Source organism: Chiloscyllium plagiosum, chromosome 5 (assembly GCF_004010195.1).
Source record: "Chiloscyllium plagiosum isolate BGI_BamShark_2017 chromosome 5, ASM401019v2, whole genome shotgun sequence".
Taxonomy (NCBI): domain Eukaryota; kingdom Metazoa; phylum Chordata; class Chondrichthyes; order Orectolobiformes; family Hemiscylliidae; genus Chiloscyllium; species Chiloscyllium plagiosum.
Window position 1 is genome coordinate 73,557,481 of NC_057714.1, and position 21,417 is coordinate 73,578,897.

At 40.2% G+C, this 21,417-nt stretch overlaps 1 protein-coding gene across 1 annotated transcript in view; it reads right to left on the reverse strand.

Annotated features, from left to right (window-relative positions):
• LOC122550002 (cilia- and flagella-associated protein 69-like) overlaps nt 1–21,417 on the reverse strand; it is a 111,633-nt gene that overhangs the window by 74,427 nt on the left and 15,789 nt on the right. Inside the window, exons 3-7 of the mRNA XM_043690357.1 lie at nt 12,124–12,189; nt 8,216–8,325; nt 5,493–5,569; nt 4,186–4,284; nt 3,851–4,003 (exon numbers count right to left, since the gene is read on the reverse strand). Coding sequence (XP_043546292.1) covers nt 3,851–4,003; nt 4,186–4,284; nt 5,493–5,569; nt 8,216–8,325; nt 12,124–12,189 — 505 coding nt within the window. The remainder of the gene's footprint in view (nt 1–3,850; nt 4,004–4,185; nt 4,285–5,492; nt 5,570–8,215; nt 8,326–12,123; nt 12,190–21,417) is intronic.

Below are 21,417 nucleotides of genomic sequence, written 5' to 3' on the forward strand. Positions count from 1 at the left end.
GGTAGATGTCTATCTGGATTTCAGTAAGGCCTTTGATAAGGTTCCACATGGTAAGCCGCTCTGGAAGATTAGATCGCATGGACTTCAGGGAGAAAGTGAGGACTGCAGATGCTGGAGATCAGAGCTGAAAATGTGTTGCTGGAAAAGCGCAGCAGGTCTGGCAGCATCCAAGGAGCAGGAGAATCGACGTTTCGGGAATGAGCCTGAAGAAGGGCCCTCCTGAAGAAGGGCTCATGCCCGAAACGTTGATTCTCCTGCTCCTTGAATGCTGCCTGACCTGCTGCGCTTTTCCAGCAAAACATTTTCAGTGCATGGACTTCAGGACAAGCTGGCAAATTGGATACAAAATTAGCTTGATGGTACGAAGCAGATGGTAATAGTGGAGGGATGCTTGTCGGACTGGAGGCCTGTGACTAGTGGAGTGCCTCGGGGTCAGTGCTGGGCCCATTACTGTTTGTTATCTATATAAATGATTTGGATGAGAATGTAAATGGCATGATTAGTAAGTTTGCTGATGACACTAAAATAGAAGATATCGTGGACAATGAGGAAGATTATCAGAAATTGCAGCAGGACCTTGATCAGCTGGTGAAGTAGACCAAGAAATGGCAAATCGAGTTTAATTTTGATAAGTGTGAGATCTTGCATTTTGGAAAGTCAAATCAAGGGAGGAATTTCATGGTGAAAGGTAGGGCTTTAAAGAGTTTAGTGGAACAGAAAGACCTTGGAGTTCAGATGCACGGTTCTCTGAAAGTGTAGTCACAGGTAGACTGGGCAGTGAAGAAGGCTTTTGGCACAATGGCCTTCATCAGCCAGGACATTAAGTATAGAAGTTGAGAAGATTTGTTGCAGTAGTACAGAACAGTGGTAAGGCTGCACTTGGAGTACTGTATTCAGTTTTGGTCACCTTGCTACAGGAAGGATGTTATTAAACTGGAATGAGTGCAGAAGAAATTTACAAGGATGTTGCAGGACTCAACCATCTGAGTTATAGGGAGAGGTTGGACAAGCTAGGATGTATTCTTTAGAGTGTAGGTTACTGAGGGAGGATCTTATAGAAGTTTGGAAAATCATGAGAGACATGGATGGGGTGAATGCACTCAGTCTTTTCCCCAGGGTTGGGGAATCAAGGACTAGAGGGCATTAGTTTAAGGTTAGAGGGGAAAGAATGAAAGGGAGCCCGAGGGGTAACTTTTTTACACAGAAGGTGGTACGCATATGGAATGAGCTGCCAACAAAGTGGTTGAGGTGGGTACATTAACAACATTTAAAAGGCATTTGGACAAATACCTGGATAGGAACGGTTTAGAAGGATATGGCGAAAGTGAGGACTGCAGATGCTGGAGATCAGAGTCAAGATGAGAATGGTGCTGGAAAAGCACAGCAGGTCAGGCAGCATCCGAGGAGCAGGAAAATCAACGTTTCAGGCAAAAGCCTGGTTTCCTGATGAAGGACTTTTGCCCAAAACGTTGACTTTCCTGCTCCTCGGATGCTGCCTGACCTGCTGTGCTTTTCCAGCACCATTCTAAGCTTGACTTAGAAGGATATGGGCCAAGTGCAGAGAAATGGCGTTAGTGTTGATGGTCATTTTGGTCGGCATGGGCCGGTTTGGGCCAAAGGGTCTGTCTCCGTGCTGTAGGATTCTAAGACTCTATGACAAGTAAACAGTAAAAACAAGGTAAATGAACTATGAGAATTAAGGATATAAGCTGCAATGTAGTGTGTTAGAGTCAGAACTTGATGAGATTTATGAGGTGTCTTCAGCTTATATTTATAAATAAAGTCTGTGCTAGCTGTACACAAGACTTGATGTAGCTTTTAAATTACCTCAAATATATTCCAGGAAAAGATCTTGAATACTCAAACTCATAGTAATTATCATACTAGTGCAAACAAACTAATCCTACAAAGAAACAATATATACTTGAGTAATAGTTAATCTCATGTAAAAGTCGACCCCCTATTTGTGCCCAGAAAATTTGGAATTTTCCATATATCTCATGTAAAAGTCGACCCTTGTTCTTCACAGACAACAGATCAACATTTGTGATCAACATTCTGCCAGCCGGCCCACTCCACTCTGGCTTTCCAATGTGCCGGCAATTGCACAATGCTGGGTGCCTTACTCCACTCTGGGTCTTCCAATGTGCCGGCAATTGCACAATGCTCTGGGTTTCCAGAATTACCTTAATTCATTGTGTTATTTTATCTTTATTCGTTTAGAGATCACTTGGGCTTCTGCTAATGACGTGGTATGAATTTTGACTGGCATGAATTTCATCCCCTCAAAAGTAGTGTCCATAGTTGACTCCAAAAAGTACAGGGCGACCCCCATATCCGCAGAATCGTTTTCCGCAGTTTCAGTTACCTGCGGTTTACCACGGTCGGAACATATTATAGAGAATGTTCTGGAACCAGGGGCCAGGGGGCTGCTGGCAAGGTATGTTTGCCATTCAATTAAATGGGTTCACTCCTATCCGCGGTTTCGGGCTTCTGTGGTAGGTCCTGGAAAGTATCCTCCGCCAGTACGGGGGAACTACTGTAGTCAAAATAATTCAACAATGACTCGAGTATATACAGTAAACACTTTCCTTCTCCATACATTTGAATATATCACTCAAATGTAATAGCTATTTTTCAGGTGATTCTGCCAAACCTAGGAGGGAAAAATAGTATCTTTTAAGTGGATAACTAAATGTCCTCATACAAAGGATCTTCATACAAAGCAGGATTCAGGAGACTCAGAAGGAATAATTGAATTCGTTCAAAAAAAATGGGCACAGAGATAGAGCTGATTAATCTGTGTCCATTAGTACTGATGCAAATAGAAAACTTGCAGCTGCCTGCTTATTTAAATAATATCCATTTCAGTAATAAAAGCCTTGCATGCATTATTAATGCATGTGTCAAATGAGCCCCAAAGTTATGTTAGTTTAACACAACTTAGTTATCCCAATCTCATTGAAACACCTCTTAAAAACAAGGTACTCTAGATGTAGCAGATTTTGGAACAGTCAGAGATAATTGTGCAGAAAGATGAGTGGAAGTGGCACAAGGGATCTGCGAATGTGCTCCAAGTTTCTCAAAACAGGATGAGAGCCTTAAACCAGGAGGTGAGCAGGAGACTAGGAGACCTTCCAGGTGGACACTAAGAGTAGGTTAGGTAGAGGTAACTGTCATGTTCAATGCTAACAGTTGAGCCCTGAGGACCCAGATGCAGCATCCAGAAATATACAATGTCACCCACAAGTGGTGTAACCTTCATAACTTCATCTCAACAGCATACAGATTTGGTAACGTTGGTGAAAACCTCACATTCATATTTCAGCATCTGTCCACTACTCAATTATGACAGGTACATCAGCCAAACATATTGTACCATATTTACCAAGGATATTTTCCTCTCTCTTGCTGAAGGTGAAACATTAACTTTAGAGGCAGCAGCACCACAGGCGTGGGGGAAAGAAATGCCTACATTTTCTCAACCCTAAGGCACAGATAATACTTGCCGTATGTTTATCCAGATTATCTCAACAGCATTGGAAGATTTACAATAGCCCATGATGTATAGGAAAAGGGGAGAACAACAATTTCTGCACAGTATCAGAGTCCCAATATTCTTACATAATACATCAATGCAACATCTATGATTAATGGTATTGTGAATGAAAATTGCTACAATAAAAATAATTATTGTCTGATATATTTCAAAACTGATTTTATTTTAAATACTGTAGATATTTTGCATAGTGGATAACATAACAAACATCTTCCTTAAAAAATGGTAACAGAAATCGGAATAAGCTAATATAAATTGAAGTATACTTGAAACAGTTCAATAGGTACTTACCAGATGAACGTGAAAGACACTGCAAGGTCTGGATTATCTGTAACTTGACCTTTGGTTGGTTTTCAACCAGGGTAAGCCCCATGACCAGGGTTTCTACCACACCACTCTCTTCAATCATTTGCATATTGTAGCTTTTACTTGTTGGATAATATTCTGAAAAAAAAAGTGTTAATTAAAAATATGTCTGAATAGTAAAACAAGTCTTCTTGAAAATAACTTACTTGCATTCAATCAAGATTATAGTAAAACTAAGTAATATTGACACTGTAAACAAATCTTTGGAAAAAGTTAAATAAAGTAAAGGGGGTCTGTAATGGATAAATTATATCAAATACCTTCAATTTCCTGTCTGGGCGAGTCTTTTGAATACAGTCTCATGAGGGAGTCACAGATTTGTAATCGGACCTCTGCATTGCATACCCTCAGTAAGTAACCTGTCAAAAAGTTAGTGAGAATTACTGTGTTACAAAAGTTTATTTTCCTTACTTGAAAGCTTAATTTTGATCTCAAATTATTGTTTAGTTTCCATATTTTTCAGCATCTGGACTATTTATAATTAATAGGCACTTTTCAGGTTATTAAAAATGTACTAAGGGAAAATTGTGGATGGATAGGCAAGTAGTCCAAAACTGTTAATGTTATTAAACTTGTTAATCTACCACAGCAAGTAAAGTCAATATTAACATTATAGGCATTAGCCTATGAATGTAATCTGTTTCCACCAAAATGGAGTTCGTTAGCAACAGTTTCATTCCCTTCAGCCCTAAACATGACTTCTTAAATATACTGGTGTAGATTTATTCCTTAACTATTTGGATATTAAACATTCAATACATAAATATGGAGAAGAATACATAAATACTATTTTAGTGCAGAATGTCACACAAGTATAGCAGAATGCAAACTTACCACCACGGGGATTATTTGGGGTGTTTGGCATAGAAGCATTTAAGGGAAGCTATGTAACCATATGGAGAATTGTGAATGGGGAGTGATGAAGAAAGCTAGCAGAGGTATGTTTGAGCATAAAATCAGCATGGAACTGTTGAGATAAATGGCCTACTTCTGTACTATATTTAATTAATAAAAGAACTTGTCTAACTTTTTTCTCTGAACTAAATGGATTGAAATTCCAGCACACTTTGAAAGGGGTGTCCAAACCTTTCCGTCAGACATTCTTTTCTGCAAACTCTAATGAGTAAAAATGAAAATCCATCCCATGAATTCCACATTAAAACCTAAGGTAAAAAGTTCAATTTGTCTATGATCACATTTCTAATACTACTTATAAAGGGAAGCAAGGAAATTCCCCAAATGGAGGGATAGTGGAGAATCAAATCCATCAATGCTCAGATGTAACTTATATGCATTTTCTTATGAATTACAAAATAGCAATGTTAACGGGCCGTTGCTTTGCTTGAGAAGGCTGCCTGATTAAAAAAAAAAGTTAGTAGAGAAATCAATATAAAACTGATTTGTTTTTGATGCTATTCGTATTGTTATTTATTCAGATAGGTAACACATAGTGCGATACATAAAACAAGAATTGGCATTTACATTAGCATTACAATGTAGATTTTTCAGCAGTAAGACCGTCAAAATGTTTAGCATTTTTTGAGCAAACAAAACGGTGCTGACATACCCATTTGCGAAATAGACTCCGACACAACTTGGGCAAAAGTGGACTCATCAGATGATTTCTCCTTTAGAAAGGGTAAGCTGATGAAAACAGAAATAATGCCAGATCATTTTATTTTTAAATATAAAATTCAGGTTATATAAACATCACTAATATATTTTATTAAATAATTTTTACACTATAAAGGCTTCAACAAGCTTATGCATTTAAAGATATCCATTCCTTTGTTTATGTTTTATGTGTTCTTTGAAAGGTGAGCATGCTGGCAAGGCCAGAATTTGTTGCTCATTCCTAAGTGGCCTTGAGAGGGTGGTAGTGAGCTGTCAATTTTGAATTGCTGCAGTCCATGTGGGCAAAGATGTAAACATTGTTATGCGAGGAAATGTATTCCAGGAATTTGAACCACTGACAGTAAAAGTTGCAGAGATGTATAGATTCATGTCTGAATGGTGTGACCAGGAAGGGAATTTGCAGCTGGAGTTCTAGAATATAAAGTTTACGGGTTTGTAAGATGCTGTTGAAGAAATTTTGGCAGCAGTGCCACAGTGGAAGAAGTGAATGTTTAAACTGCTGATTAAGTGGGCTGCTTTGTCTTCGATGATGTTTAGCTTCTACAGTGTTGTGGAGCAGCCTTTACCCAGTTAAATGAACAGTATTCCAACACACTGTAGGAGCAAATTACTACAGATGCTGAAAATCTGTACTGAACATAAAAAATGGTGTAAATCACAGTGAGCCAGGCAGCATCCATGGAGAGACAGTAAGCTAAGGTTTTGAGTTTAAATAACTCTTCATCAGAGCCGCTCTAGATTTGAAATGTTAGACTGCTCTTTCTCAATGGGCACTGCAGATCCGTTGTGATTCACAGCATTTTTGTTTTTAATATTCTAACACACTCCTGATTTAGGCCTTGTAGATGATGGGCAATCTTTGTGAGTCAAGAGGTAAATTACTCATTGTGGAATTCCCGGCCTCTGACTTGAAATTGTCTTACATAATCCAACCAGAGATCTGGCTACTTTGGATCTGGTGGAATTTCGCATTCAGTTTGAGAGTGAGATATTTTGGTCAGAAACAACTATACAAAATTTAAATAATGGTAAGTACAAAGGAACAAAGACAGAGCTGAGTGGAATGGACTAGTGAGAAAGGAATTTAGCAGCAAAATCAGTTAAGGAACAATGGCAGACATTTAAAAAACAAAGGTCATGGCTCACATTGAAAATATATTCCAGTGAAAAAGAAGGATTCTAGGAATGGGATAAATTCTGGATTGCAACACATTGAATTATAAAAACTTATGGCAAAGATTAATGGTTAGTCAAAGGATTACCATTGTGCTCAATAGGTTCCATTCTAAATTTCCATATTATTTCAATAGCTCTATCCATATGTATTATACTTGAAAGGGTTCAGAAAAGATTTACAAGGATGTTGCCAGGGTTGGAGGATTTGAGTTTTTGGGAGAGGCTGAACAGGCTGGGGTTGATTTCCCTGGAGTGTTGGAGGCTGAGGGGTGACCTTATAGAGGTTAACAAAATTATGAGGCGCATGGACAGGATAAATAGACAAAGTCTTTTCCCTGGGGTCGGGGAGTCCAGAACTAGAGGGCATAGGTTTGGGGTGAGAGGGGAAAGATATAAAACAGACCTAATGGGCAACTTTTTCACACAGAGGGTGGTGCGTGTATGGGTTGAGCTGCCAGAGGAAGTGGTGGAGGCTGGTACAATTGCAACATTTAAGAGGCATTTGGATGGGTATATGAATAGGAAAGGTTTGGAGGGATATCGGCTGGGTACTGGCAGGTGGGACTAGATTGGTTTGGGATATCTGGTCGGCATAGACGGGTTGGACCGAAGGGTCTGTTTCCATGCTGTACATCTCTATGACTCTATTATATGTATCATGGGGAAATATTTTGTTGAAACTCCTCTCCGTCACTATGTTTTCTCAGTAAGTAATTTCCTCAACAAGTATTAACATTATTACCTTTATTGCACATTAAAAGCTTTATTTTTTTCCTTCATCTTGCTCTCCAGCTGAATGTATTGGCTTTTCAAGTCTTAATGTTTGTGTTAGAAAGGCCTGTTTCATGACTGCTGCCTTTTAGTTTTAAAACATCCAAATTCCCTGTGAAGCTCATCCAACTTTTTGTTTTGCTTCAGTGGTTGAACTGAACTTTTGTTTTTACCATTTTCTGTCAACTGGGGCCTATTCAGTCCCATGTGAATCCATTCCTCTAATTTGTCTACTAGTCAGCCTCCAGCACACAGGTTGGGACCAAAATACTCATTCCTTTGCACATTATCGTGATACTTGTAAATTTAAGAACATTCAATTCACCTAAATGGATAATGTTGAATGCCTTATTTTAAAACTTTGGCCATATTTTATTGGTAAATTCTTAGATTAACATAAAATTTGCATACTAGAAACATTCTGCAATGTTTTAGTCTTTACAATCGCTAGTTTGAAGATTGAGGTGGAAATTATGGATTAGTTTTTGAGCACAGACTTTGACTATACTTCTAGAATATGACTGTAGTTGTGTACGTCCTTCAAAACTTTTCATTGTGCACTGAAATTCAAGCTCAAATTCTCAAGATGTGCAAAGCAGGATGCTGTGAACAGCAGGCCTTAACTCTACCATCAAAAAAACATCTAAGTTACTAAATCCATTTGAGTGTTTCAGTGATGGTAAATAACAATGAAAGACAACTACTTACCCACACAGTTTGAGGATTTCACATATTGGCTTTATATAGGCACCCTGATCTTTTACTTTTTCTGCACAAAGATTAAGAATTTTAAAGACTAGAACCAAGTCTTTAATTGGCTGTTTACAAAGGGAAGTTAAGGCACAAAACTTCATAATAGTTTAGGAACATAGGATCCATCAGGTTTCCCATCTACGGGAATTACTTGTTGTGGTCTACATTACCTAACCAGTTTAGAATCCTGAGAACAATCAAATCACCTCTCAAGCATCTCTTTTGCAGTGAATACACTCAGTTTATATAAAAGCTCCTGATAATAGAAAGTTTCCCTCTTTTCACAATGTTGCTTGGTCTTTCAATAGCTCCTTCTTTTACTGTGATGAACAAAACTGTACAAAAGATACACATACACTTTCAACTCTCTACTAAGCAGCCTGCTTAATTAATTGAAGGTGTCACTCCAATTTTCAGACCATGCTACAACCATTACGCTTTCTACATTCTGGCTACGCGATGAGAATGGTCCTCAATTTCACCCCCTTAGGTTCAAAGTGTAATGATATGTGGACAACTGGTTTAGCCGTTCACTGACAAATCTAGCTGGAGCATATAAAGTCGTACTGAGTCTTGCTCTTGGCTACTAAATCTGTTCATTATTCCAGGATCTTCACAGAATATGAAGATAATCCCTGACGTTTTTCTCTAATTCAAACAAACATCTTAAACCACTCCTCCGATCTCTTCTACTCCATCTTCCAAAATTCAAGATCAAAGAGTTCTGAACTTCTTTGTTGCTGAGATTGTAACTATCTAATTTGCTGTCATTGCTACTTCCCTCTGTATCGCTAATCCATTGGACAAATATTCACTAAGGTTCCCACTGGCCTAGTCTTGAGCATGGATCATTCTGTCATTTCTCTTCATAACTCATAGATTGGGGAGGACAGTTGATGTGGTGTCGGTGGACTTCAATAAAGCCTTTGATAAGGTTCCACATGTTAGACTATTGGAGAAATTGCAGAGGCATGGGATTGAGGGTGATTTAGCAGTTTGGATTAGAAACTGGTTTTCTGTAAGAAGGCAACTAGTGGTGGTTGATGGAAAATATTCAGTCTGGAGTCCGGTTACTAGTGGTGTGCCACAAGGATCTGTTTTGGGACCATTGCTGGTTGTCATTTTTGTAAACAACTTGGGCAGAGGCACAGGTGGATGGGTTAGTAAGTTTGCAGATGATACTAAAGTCAGTGGAGTAGTGGACAGTGTGGAAGAATGTTGCAGGTTGCAGGGGGTCTTGGATAAACTGCAGAATTGGGCTGAGTGGTGGCAAATGGAGTCCCATGCAGATAAATGTGAGGTGCTTCACTTTGGGAAGAATAACAGGAAGACAGGATACAGGGTCAATGGAAAGATTCTTGGTAGTGTGGATGTGCAGAGGGATCCTGGTGTCCATGTATATAGATCCCTGAAAGTTGCCACAGGTTCATAATGCTGTTAAGAAGTCATACAGGGTGTTAGGTTTTATTGGTAGAGGGATTGAGTTCTGGAGCCATGATGTCATGCTGCAACTGTACAAAATGCTAGTACGGCCTCAATTGGAGTATTGTGTGCAGTTTTGGTCGCCCCATTACAGGAAGGATATGGAAGCATTGGAAAAGGTGTAGAGGAGATTCACCAGGATGTTGCCTGGTCTGGAGTGAAGGTTTTCTGAGGAAAGGATGAGGGACCTGGATCTGTTCTCATTGGTGAGAAGAAGGCTCAGAGGGGATTTAATATAGACACACAAAATGAACAGTGGATTAGATAGGGTGGACAGTGAGAATCGTTTTCCTAGGATGATAACATCTGCTTGTACGAGGGGGTGTAGCTGCAAATTGAGGGGTAATGGATTTAAGAGAGATGTCAGAGGCAGGTTCTTTACTCAGAGAGCCCTGCCTGCCAATGTAGTTAACTCAGCCACATTAGGGGCGTTTAAACTGTCCTTAGATAAGCACATGAATGATGATGGGATAGGTTAGGGTGATGGGCTTAGATTAGTTCACAGGTCGGTGCAACATTGAGGGCCAAAGAGCCTGTTCTGCACTGTTTTGTTCTATGTTCTATGTCTCCTCATGTCCTCACTGAGTCACCATGTCCTTGAGTCCAAATCTTGTTCCTTTGACTCTATTCTCACTAAGTTGCTGACCACCCAACTTTTCCTATGACTCCCATAACAGTTAATATTGTAAATGAGTCTCTCTCCTCGAACAGTCTCCCTCCTCTTCCATCCTGACATTATCAACCTTCTCCTTAACGCAAAACTTATTGACCCTCTGTTCCTGCAAACTATCTTTACATTTCCAACCTCCTTTTCCTCTCCAAAGTTCTTAAATACTTTATGGTCTCTCAAATCTATGCACATCTTTCCTGGAACTCAATGATCCTCTTCAAATAAGTTTCTGCCTTGCTACAAATAGAAGCACCATAGTCACATTGTATGTGACTGACAAAGATAAACTATCCAACTTTCATCATCCTTCCTAACCTGCCTCTAGCCTTTGACATGACCGCCCATACTATCCTGCCCTAATATTTCTCCACTATTGTCCAGCTGGATAGAACTGCTATCACCAATTTTTATTCACACATGCCCAGCCATAGGCACAAAATCATATGCAATGACTTTTCTTCTCAGTACTGCCTTGTTACCTCTTTGTATAGCCCAAAGATCTATAACTTACTCTTTCCTATTTATCATCTACATGCTGTCCTTCAATCATATTAGCTGAAAGCACTACGTCAGTTTCCACATGTACGCTGACCACTTGTTTTGGAACATCACTATCTGTAAATTCTTCTCCTAGCCACATACCATCCTGACTTAAAACTTTGTCGCCACCTCTTCACCACTGCGGGGGCAAAATCTTTCAAATTACTCCCTAACAGCATTGTGAGCGTGTTTACACCACATAGAGAGCAGTGGTTCAAGAAGGCAGCTCACATCACCTTCCAACAGGCAATTAGGGATGAACAATAAATGCTGCATGAATGATTAGAAACAGATACAGGTTGACTTCACCATTGTCTTGATCCTTCCACTGTTTCCAGATTTTCACACTATTTGTTCGACATCAGTTTTGCATGGGCAGGAATATCCTTTAACGAAACATTTGAAGACCTAAAGCATTGTTGGGGATCTCCAACACAAAATCTTTAGCCACCAATTTCAGACCACTCTCTGGCAAAGGTCTAAGGCTAAATCATTCTGCTCACAATTTTGGTAGCAAATGTGACCCCAAAGTAAGTTTCTGATCAGATATCCATCCATCACTAAACTTGCTAATATCCACCATAATAATATTGCTCAACCATAACCCTGCCTCAGCTCATTTTCTGCTGAAATCTTCATCCTTTTCTTTGTTAACTTCAGACTTGACTATTTCAATATACTCCTTGCCAGCCTGCTACACTCTACACTCTGCAAAGTTGAGTCCATCCAAACCTCTGCTGCCTGAAATGTAATTCACACCAAGTCTCATTCACCCAACAGAGCTCACTGGTTCTGGTTAACTTTAAAACTAGGAAAGCTAGTTCTTTGTGGGGGGTAATCCAGAACAAGGGATTTTTTTTTTCACATCACAACAAGGTCATTTACGAATGATTCAGGGAGCATTTTTTCATATCAAATGTAGTGGAAATATGGAACTCTCCTGCAAATTCCTATGAACCCTGGATCATTTGAAAACTTTCCATACTGAAATCGATAGCAGTTGATTAGGTAGGAATACCTTTGAGATACAGATAGCCAATAATCTGAAACAGGGTCATGGTGTGAACACCCTATTTCATGTAACACAATACTTCAAACTATACTTAATACTTCAAACTAGACTTAATGAATACAACGATAATTAAGTGAACTGTCAATTGCAAAAGGATACAAAACCAAACTGATAACGTTTCACCAGCCTCTTCAAAGCATGCAGATGTCTATCAACAAGGTTGCACTGCAGAAGATACAAAGATAGGTTTACACACAGAAATGATCTCAAATATGATGCACGTAATAATATTTGATTGATAAGAAGTTAAGAAGGTAAGAAGTTTCTAAGCTCCAGTTAAATTAGCTGCATCATAAAAGACTCAGTGATACCGCTGATTAATAGTTAAATTGAAAAATGAAAGCATATGAGAAAATAACGTAAGTTACCTATACTAACAGTTTGAGGTATAAGATAGAAGAAAAACTAAAATTTTATTACATGCATAAAAACGAAGGACTGTGAATGCTAAAAATCTGAAAGGAAAACAAAAAATGCTGAAAGTACTCAATATGTCAGTTTAGAGGAACTCGAAAATGATAGGAATGCAATACATTTTGAGCAAGTGACGTAAGAAGTGTAATTTTCCATTTTGCTGTGTGGCATGGGCGATGATGAGAAGGTTTGGAAGATGCAGCGAGAATGAAAAAATCTGAATAAGTCTTGATATTGAGAAAATAGTTTGTGACTTTCCTTTTAGGTTTTTAGTGGCTATTTCAGAATCTCACTACTGAGTGGTGCCCACCTTATTTCAATACATTTGTATCTTATTATTCACCCAACTCACCTTATTCATATGCCACTTCTTCTCTTCATCCCTGTGAAATTAGATTATGTAAATTCCCAACATGGAAGTCAGAGCAGGAATGTGGCGGCAGCATCTTGTCTGATTAACTTGCCTGCCATTCAGTTGTAGGGTGGCTCAGTGGTTAGCACTTCTGCCTCACAGCACCAGGGACCTGAGCTCGATTCCACCCTCAGATGGCAGCCTGTGTGGAGTTTGCACATTCTCCCCGTGTCTATGTGTGTTTCCTCTGGGTGCTCTGGTTTCATCCCACAGTCCAAAAGATGTGCAGGCTAACTGGGTTAGCCATGGAAAATGCAGGGTTACAGGGTATGGCAGTGGCTCTGGATGGGATGCTCTTCAGAGGATCGGTGTGGACTCAATAGGTCAAGTAGTCTGCTCCCACACTTTAGGGATTCTATGAATTGCATATGCAGCACAATGTCCCTGTATGCTCCATATCTACCTTGTCTGTCCTCCTTGACGCTTCATTCACGCAAATCGTCATCAGCAAATCACTAACTATGATACATCATTGGTGGCTGTTTTCGGACAAGCTCTCACACCCCTTCACATCTGATTTTAGAGCTTAGGGATAACTATGACTTACATGCTTCTGTCAAGTCATGTTGCACACAGAGACACACATCTAATGTGTAATGTATTGTATGGCTCTTAGCTTGCTTTCTTAGTGCTCTCTCACTCTAGGCTTGCAGGTTGCCACCCTCTATGGCAAGCATATGTTTTATCATAGCAAGATCTTGTCATTGGAGCACTGAACAATCAAGGTAATGGGCATGTCTCTGTACAACATCATGCCACATCAATGTCAGACCTCCAGTGTGTTCCAGAAGATTACACAGCAAACACACTGCACCTGCTTTAAGCCAATCATCATATCTGAGAGTCAAAGTGGACCAGTTCTCAATGGGTTCAAAGTGGAGTACCTTCAGTCAGAGAGTACCTTCACACTCATTAGAAGGCCTCATCAAGTTCCAGTCTAGGGAATTGGTCATGGTTAATCAGGCCAATGTTTCAATGGTTCAGGGCCAAAGGAGTGGCAATGAGACAAATAGAACAACAGCAGAGGAGGTGTGAATGGCAGGATTCTGAATAGCTATAATCTTTAAAGTTAAAAAAAAAGAAAGCAACGAGAGAGAGAGAAACAAACTAGCTAATGAAAGAATGTGACAGCAGTGGTTATGATCGAAAATTGATGAAGTCAATGTTGAGCCTAGAAGACTGTAAAGTGCTCAGTCAAAAGATGAGGTGTTGCTTTTCAGGTTTATGTTGAGCTGCATTGGAACACTGCCAGAATCTAAGATCAGAAAGATCAGATTGGGAGTAAAATGGAGAAATAAAATGATAGGCAACTGAAAATATAGGGTGATGCTTTCAGAGTCAAAGTAGGCTTAGCCTGAATTTAGGTAAAAATAAGGACTGCAGATGCTGGAAACCAGAGTCTAGATTAGAGTGGTGCTGGAAAAGCACAGCGGGTCAAGCAGCATCTGAAGAGCAGGAAAATCGACGTTTCGGGCAAAAGCCCTTCATCTAGAATAGAGGCAGGGTGCCTGCAGAGTGGAGAGATAAATGAGAGGGGGGTGGGGGAGGGGAGAAAGTAACATAGAGTACAATAAGTGAATGGGGGAATTTGGCCTCCCTAATATAGAGGAGTACACAAAAGTATAAATCATTGTTTCATTTAGGAAGAATATTTGGATCCTTGGATGGTGAGAAGAGAAGAGAACTAAGGTCAAATGTTATATCTTCTCCACTTGCATGGAAACATGCATCAGGAAGGCAAAGGATTGTCAGGATGACTGATGAATAAATGAATGTATTGTGAAGGAAACAGTTCTTTCAGAATGCTGCAAAGGGAGAAAAGGAGATGTGTTGGTGATGATGTCATGCTGGAGGTGGTGGAAATTGCACAACATAACCTGTGAATTATGTTATTATGTTTCTTTTCTGCAATGAATACATAAGAACGTAAGAACTGGAGCAGGAGTAGGCCACCTGGCCCTTCGGGTCTTCTCCACCATTCAATAAGATCATGGCTGACCTTTTAATGGACTCAGCTCCACTTATCCACCCTCTCACCGGAACCCTTAACTCCTTTATTGTTTGAAAAAAAATCTATCTTAGTTTTAAAAACATTTACTGAAGTAGCATCAACTATTTCACTGGGCAGGGAATTCCATAGATTCACAACCCTCTGGCTAAAGAAGTTCCTTCTCAATTCAGTCCTAAATCTGCTCCTCCTTTTTTTGAGGCTATGCCCTCTTGTCTAGTTTCACTCGCCTGTGGAAACATCCTCTCTCCGTCTAATTTATCTATTCCCTTTAGAATTTTACATGTTTCCGTCAGATCCACCCGATTCTTCGAAATTCCAATTAATATAATCCTAGTCTTCTCATTCTCTCCTCATAAGCCAACCCCCTCAACTCCAGAGTCAACATAGTGAACCTCTTCTGCATATCCTCTAGTGCCAGTACATCCTTTCTCAAGTAAGGAGACCAAAACTGCATACAGTACTTCAAGTGTGGCCTCACCATCACCATATACAATGCAACATAACTTCCCTGTTTTTAGAATCAATCCCTTTAGCAGTGAAGGACAAAGTTCCATTTGCCTTCTTAATTACCTGTTGTACCTACAGACCAACCTTCTTTGATTCATGCACAAGGACACCCAGGTCCTTCTGCACAGCAGCATGCTGCAACGTTTTACCATTCAAGTGGTAATCCAAGATGGAGGACGGGAAAAATTTCTGGCTGTAACAGCTGCTCCTTTTTTGAGATATTTCAGGTGCTGGAGGTAATTTCCTTGAATTCCAGGAGCAGCAATTACTGTTTTATATGCTGTTGCATTGTTTTGGAACTTAGGAGGAAAAAAAAGTCAAAGCAACAGCAGTTTTGAAAGGGAGAGGAACAGACAAAGGAAGCACATGGTGAGGTCAGTGCAGGAGAGAGAGAGAAAGAAACTGACACAGAAGTGTACCTGCACAGTTACTGCCTTTGCTGTTTGAATTCATGTAAGGCTGGACATCGGAGTGCATCTGGGAAAATTAACAAATTCACAACTAATCTTGGAGGAACTTGTTTGGGAGAGGTCACAGCACAGAAACAGAAGTGAATATTTAAGCAAGGCCTTACAGTAAGTCTGCAGTAGTGAGTAGAGTGAGTTCTTTCTTGATTGCATGTGTTATTGAGATATGTCTCTTGATTAAACTTAAAATATAAGCCATAACTATTAATTTAACCTGGAGCAGTGTGTTGTAGAGGAATAAGGGGGCACTATTTTCTGTAGATTGTGAAGGAGTAAAAATGGTCTTTATTAGAGTGATATGCTCTTCTTGTTGGATGTGGGAGTTTAGGGGGAGTTTACGGGTTACTGAGGATTATATCTGCAATAAATGCCATTGGTTGCGAATCCTATCAGATCGAATGGATCAGTTGGAGAGACAGTTAGAGGCAATAAGGAATTACAAGAGCAAGGGAATGTGATGGATGCCAGTTATAGGAAGGGGGAAACGTTGCAGATACAGTCACATAGATGGGTTAACTCCAGGAAAGGTAAGAGAGGTAGGCAGTTAGTGCAGGAGTCTTCTGCGGCTATCCCCATTTCAAACAAGTATGTTGTTTTGGAAAATGAAAGGGGTGATGGATTCTCAGGGGAATGTAGCACAAATAGCCAAGTTTCTGGCAATGAGACTGGCTCTAATGCAATGAGGGGTACGTTGGGTTCCAAGAGATCAATTGTGTTAGGGAACTCGCTAATCTGATGTGTAGACAGACGTTTTTGTGGCCAGCAGCGAAAAATCAGAATGGTGTGTGGCTTCCCTGGTGCCAGGATCAAGGATGTCTCAGAGAGGGTGCAGAATGTTCTCAAGGGGGAAAGTGGCCAGCAAGAGGTCATTGCACACATTGGAACCAACGACATAGGAAGAGAAAGGTTTGAGGTTCTGAGGGAGATTACAGAGAGTTAGGCAGGAATTTTAAAAGGAGGTCCTTGAGAGTAGCAATATCTGGATTAATCCTGGTGCTACAAGCTAGTGAGGGCATGAATAGGAGGATAGAGCAGGTGAATGCATGGCTGAGGAGCTGGGAGAAGGATTCATATTTTTGGATGATTAGAATCTCTTTTGGAGTAGAGGTGACCTGTACAAGAAGGACAGATTTCACCTAAATTGGAAGGGAAATAATATACAGGTAGGGTGATTTGCTCGAGCTGCTTGGGAGGATTTAAACTAGTTAGGTGGGGAGGGAGGGGGGTGGCACCCAGGGAGATAGTGTGGAAAGAGATCAATCTGAGACTGGTACAGTTGAGAACAGAAGCAAGTCAAACAGTCAGGGCAGGCAGGGACAAAGCAGAGAACAAGGTAGGACTGACAAATTAAACTGCATTTATTTCAGTGCAAGAGGCCTAACAGGGAAGGCAGGTAAACTCAGGGCATGGGTTGGAACATCGGACTGGGATATCATAGCAATTACAGAAACATGGTTCAGGGATGGACAGGACTGGCAGCTTAATGTTCCAGGATACAAATGCTACAGGAAGGATAGAAAGTGAGGCAAGAGAGGAGGGGGAGTGGCATCTTTGAAAAGGGATAGCATTACGGCTGTACTGAGGGTGGATAATCCCAGAAATACATCCAGGGAAGTTATTTGGGCGGAACTGAGAAGTAAGAAAGGGATAATAACCTTATTGGAATTATATTATAAACCCCATAATAGTCAGAGGGAAATTGAGAAACAAATTTGTAAGGAGATCTTGGTTACCTGTAACAATAATAGGGTGGTTATGGTAGGGGATTTTAACTTTCCAAACATAGACTGAGACTGCCATAGTGTTAAGGGTTTAGATGGAGAGGAATTTGTTCAGTGTGTACAAGAAAATTTTCTGAATCAGTATGTGGATGTACCTACTAGAGAAGGGGCAAAACCTGACCTACTCTTGGGAAATAAGGCAGGGCAGGTAACTGAGGTGTCAGTGGGGGAGCACTTTGGGGCAAGAGACCATAATTCTATGAATTTTAAAATAATGATGGAAAAGAATAGACCACATCTAAAAGTTGAAGTTCTAAATTGGCAGTATTAGGCAAGAACTTTCCAAAGGTGATTGGGTGCAGATTTTCACAGGTAAAAGGGATGGCTGGAAAATGGAAGCCTTCAGAGATGAGATAACAAAGTATATTACTGTTAGGGTGAAAGGAAAGGCTGGTAGGTAAAGGGAAAGCCGAATGACTAAAGAAATTGAGAGTTTGGTTAAGAAAAAGAAGGAAGCATATGTCAGGTATAGACAGTGTACCCTAGAACTCTATGGGAGGCTAGGGAAGTGATTGCTGGGCCTCTTACTGAAATATTTGTGTCTTCAATAGTCACAGGTGAGGTGCCGGAAGACTAGAGGTTGGCTAATGTGGTGCCACTCTTTAAGAAAGGTGGTAAAGATAAGCCAGGGAACTATAAACCAGTGAGCCTGACGTCTGTGGTGGGCAAGTTGTTGGAGGGAATCCTGAGGGACAGGATGTACATGTGTTTGGAAAGGCAAGGATTGATTAGAGATAGTCAACATGACTTTGTGTGCAGGAAATCATATCTCACTTACTTGATTGAGTTTTTTTGAAGAAGTAACAAAAAGGATTGATGAGAGCAGAGCAGTAGATGTGATCTATATGGATTTCAGTGAGGTGCTCGACAAGGTTCCCCATGGGAGACTGGTTAGCAAGGTTAGATCTCATGGAATACAGGGAGAACTTTCTTCTGCAAAGTTTCACAGTCCTCTACACACTTTGCTCTGCCACTCATCTTAATGTCATCTGCAAACTTTGACACACTACGCATGGCCCCCAATTCCAAATCATGTGTAAATTGTGAATAATTGATCCCCGAGGCACCTCACTAGTTACTAATTGCCAACCAACAGAGCACTAATTTATTCCCATTTTTTGCTTCCTGTTAGTCAACCAAACCTCTATGCATGCTCATACTTTACCCATAATGCCAAGCTTTTGTATGTTTTACAGGAAAGGATAATTCAAAATTATATTGAATGCTGACAAAAATCATGACCAAAATGGTCATGAAAGCAATAATTCTGTCACTATAAATTAGTAAAGCTTGACATCACTGTTGGCTATGAGACTTTCTTAATGCTCATTCTTGGGATGAGTTACAATGATGTGTGATTCAGAAGGATGTGCAACAGTGGAATATAAAGTGACATTTAAAGATATTTTTTCTTAAATAGGGGCTTCATATTCTCAAATTCTCAACTATCATCCGAGTTCTGTTAATTTGTCAGCAGCATTTACTTGCTAGCAGATTATATCCATTGCATTTCAGTCCAAATACTCTGCAACTTTTCTTTAACCGACATAATTTGTCATAAATTACAACTGAGTTTCAGGTATTATACTGTTAACTTCAGGCAGTAGAAAATCATTTGGTTTTTGACCAAAAAATGGCATTTGATATGAAGGGAATTACATTGAATAAATAATTTAAAAACAGTCCAACTGCTCATGTTTGAGTTTATGCTCCAGTCCAGTCTATTTCTTTGTTTAACCCAAGCAGCTTAATCCTCTATTTAGATTAGATTAGATTACTTACAGTGTGGAAACAGGCCCTTCGGCCCAACAAGTCCACATCGACCCTCCGAAGAGCAACCCACCCAGACCCATTTCCCTACATTTACCCTTTCATCTAACACTACGGACAATGGCCAATTCACCTAACCTGCACATCTTTGTGATTGTGGGAGGAAACCAGAGCACCCGAAGGAAACCCACGCAGACACGGGGAGAATGTGCAAACTCCACACAGACAGTTGCCCAAGGTGGGAATTGAACCTGGGTCTCTGGCGCTGTGAGGCAGCAGTGCTAACCACTGTGCCACCGTGCCGCCCCTATTGCCGTGTTCCAATATACTTTTGCACCATTCTCAAACTGTAACACAGTATGTTAATCAGCAAAGGGATCACAGGATTATAGTAGAAATATTTACAAACTTATCAATTCATCGGAAGGTACCAATTGAAACAGATCATGTAATTTTAGGAAGACTTGTTTTTTGATAGAGTAAATACCGTATATACTCGAGTAATAGTCAATCTCATGTCAAAATTGACCCCCTACGTTTGGCCAAATAATCTGGAATTTTCCACATATCTCACGTAGAAGTCAACCCTAGTTCTTCACAGATAACAGATCAACGTTTATGAGTCAGTGTGCCAGCTATCACGTCCCGCACCAGCTTTCCAGTCTGGTGGTTGTTGCAGTCCGCACCTGGCCTTCCAATCTGGGTTTTCAGAATTACCATAATTCATTATTTATTTTTATTTGTTTAGAAATCAATTGGTCTTCTGCTAATGATATGGTATGAATGTTGACAGGCATGAATTTCAGCCCCTCAAAAGTAGTATCCATGTAACAGTCAACCTCATAACCTTAAAAAAATTTGACTATTATTCGAGTATATACAGTAACTGGGAGCAATTGTCAACTGTTCATTGTAAGGAGTAATATACAATGGGAATGTGATATTTGTGAAGTATAAAGAAGGAATGTTCCGCTCTGAATGTTGCCTACAAAAAGAAAATATTGTTTAATCAATAGTAATTTACAATAGACCAATTAAATTATTGGTCTCTATGGAGATTGTAATGTTGGCTATGACTTTTCAAAACCCCCCAGATTCTGTAAAGATCTCTGCTGACTGGAAGTTAGCAAATGGTAACACAGCTATTCAGGAAAGGATGATGAAAAAAATCAAGGAACTGGCCAATTACCCTGACATCAATCATCCTTGAAATTGCTAGAATCGATTGATACTTATTAATTTTTTGTGGGTGTAATTTCTGAGGTAGATAAACAGTTGAAGTTGCATATTTGGATTTTCAAATGGCATTTGGGAGACAGAGATGGAAGTGTAGTGGTAATACCACTGGATTGGTAATCCAGAAACTCAGATAACATTCTGGGGTATGGGTTCAATCCTGCCATTGTAGATGGTAAAATCTGAATTCAAATCGGGAATAAAAAGTTAACCTAATGACTATGCAACTAATCACTATCAATTATTATAAAAACCCATGAGCTTCATTAATGTCCTTTAGGGAAATAAATCTGGCTTACATTTAACTCAGATACGAACTGAAAATGTGTTGCTGGAAAAGCGCAGCAGGTCAGGCAGCATCCAAGGAACAGGAGAATCGACGTTTCGGGCATAAGCCCTTCTTCAGGAATGAGGAAAGTGTGTCCAGCAGGCTAAGATAAAAGGTAGGGAGGAGGGACTTAGGGGAGGGGCTTTGGAAATGCGATAGGTGGAAGGAGGCCAAGGTGAGGGTGATAGGCTGGAGTGGGGTGGGGGCGGAGAGGTCAGGAAGAAGATTGCAGGTTAGGAAGGCGGTGCTGAGTTCGAGGGATTTGACTGAGACAAGGTGGGGGGAGGGGAAATGAGGAAACTGGAGAAATCTGAGTTCATCCCTTGTGACTGGAGGGTTCCGCTCGGAACCCTCCCTGCCCCCTGTAAAAACGCCATCTCATATTCCCAATTCATTCGTCTCCGTCGCATCTGCTCCCACGAGGACCAGTTCCAAATCCGTACAACCCAGATGGCCTCCTTCTTCAA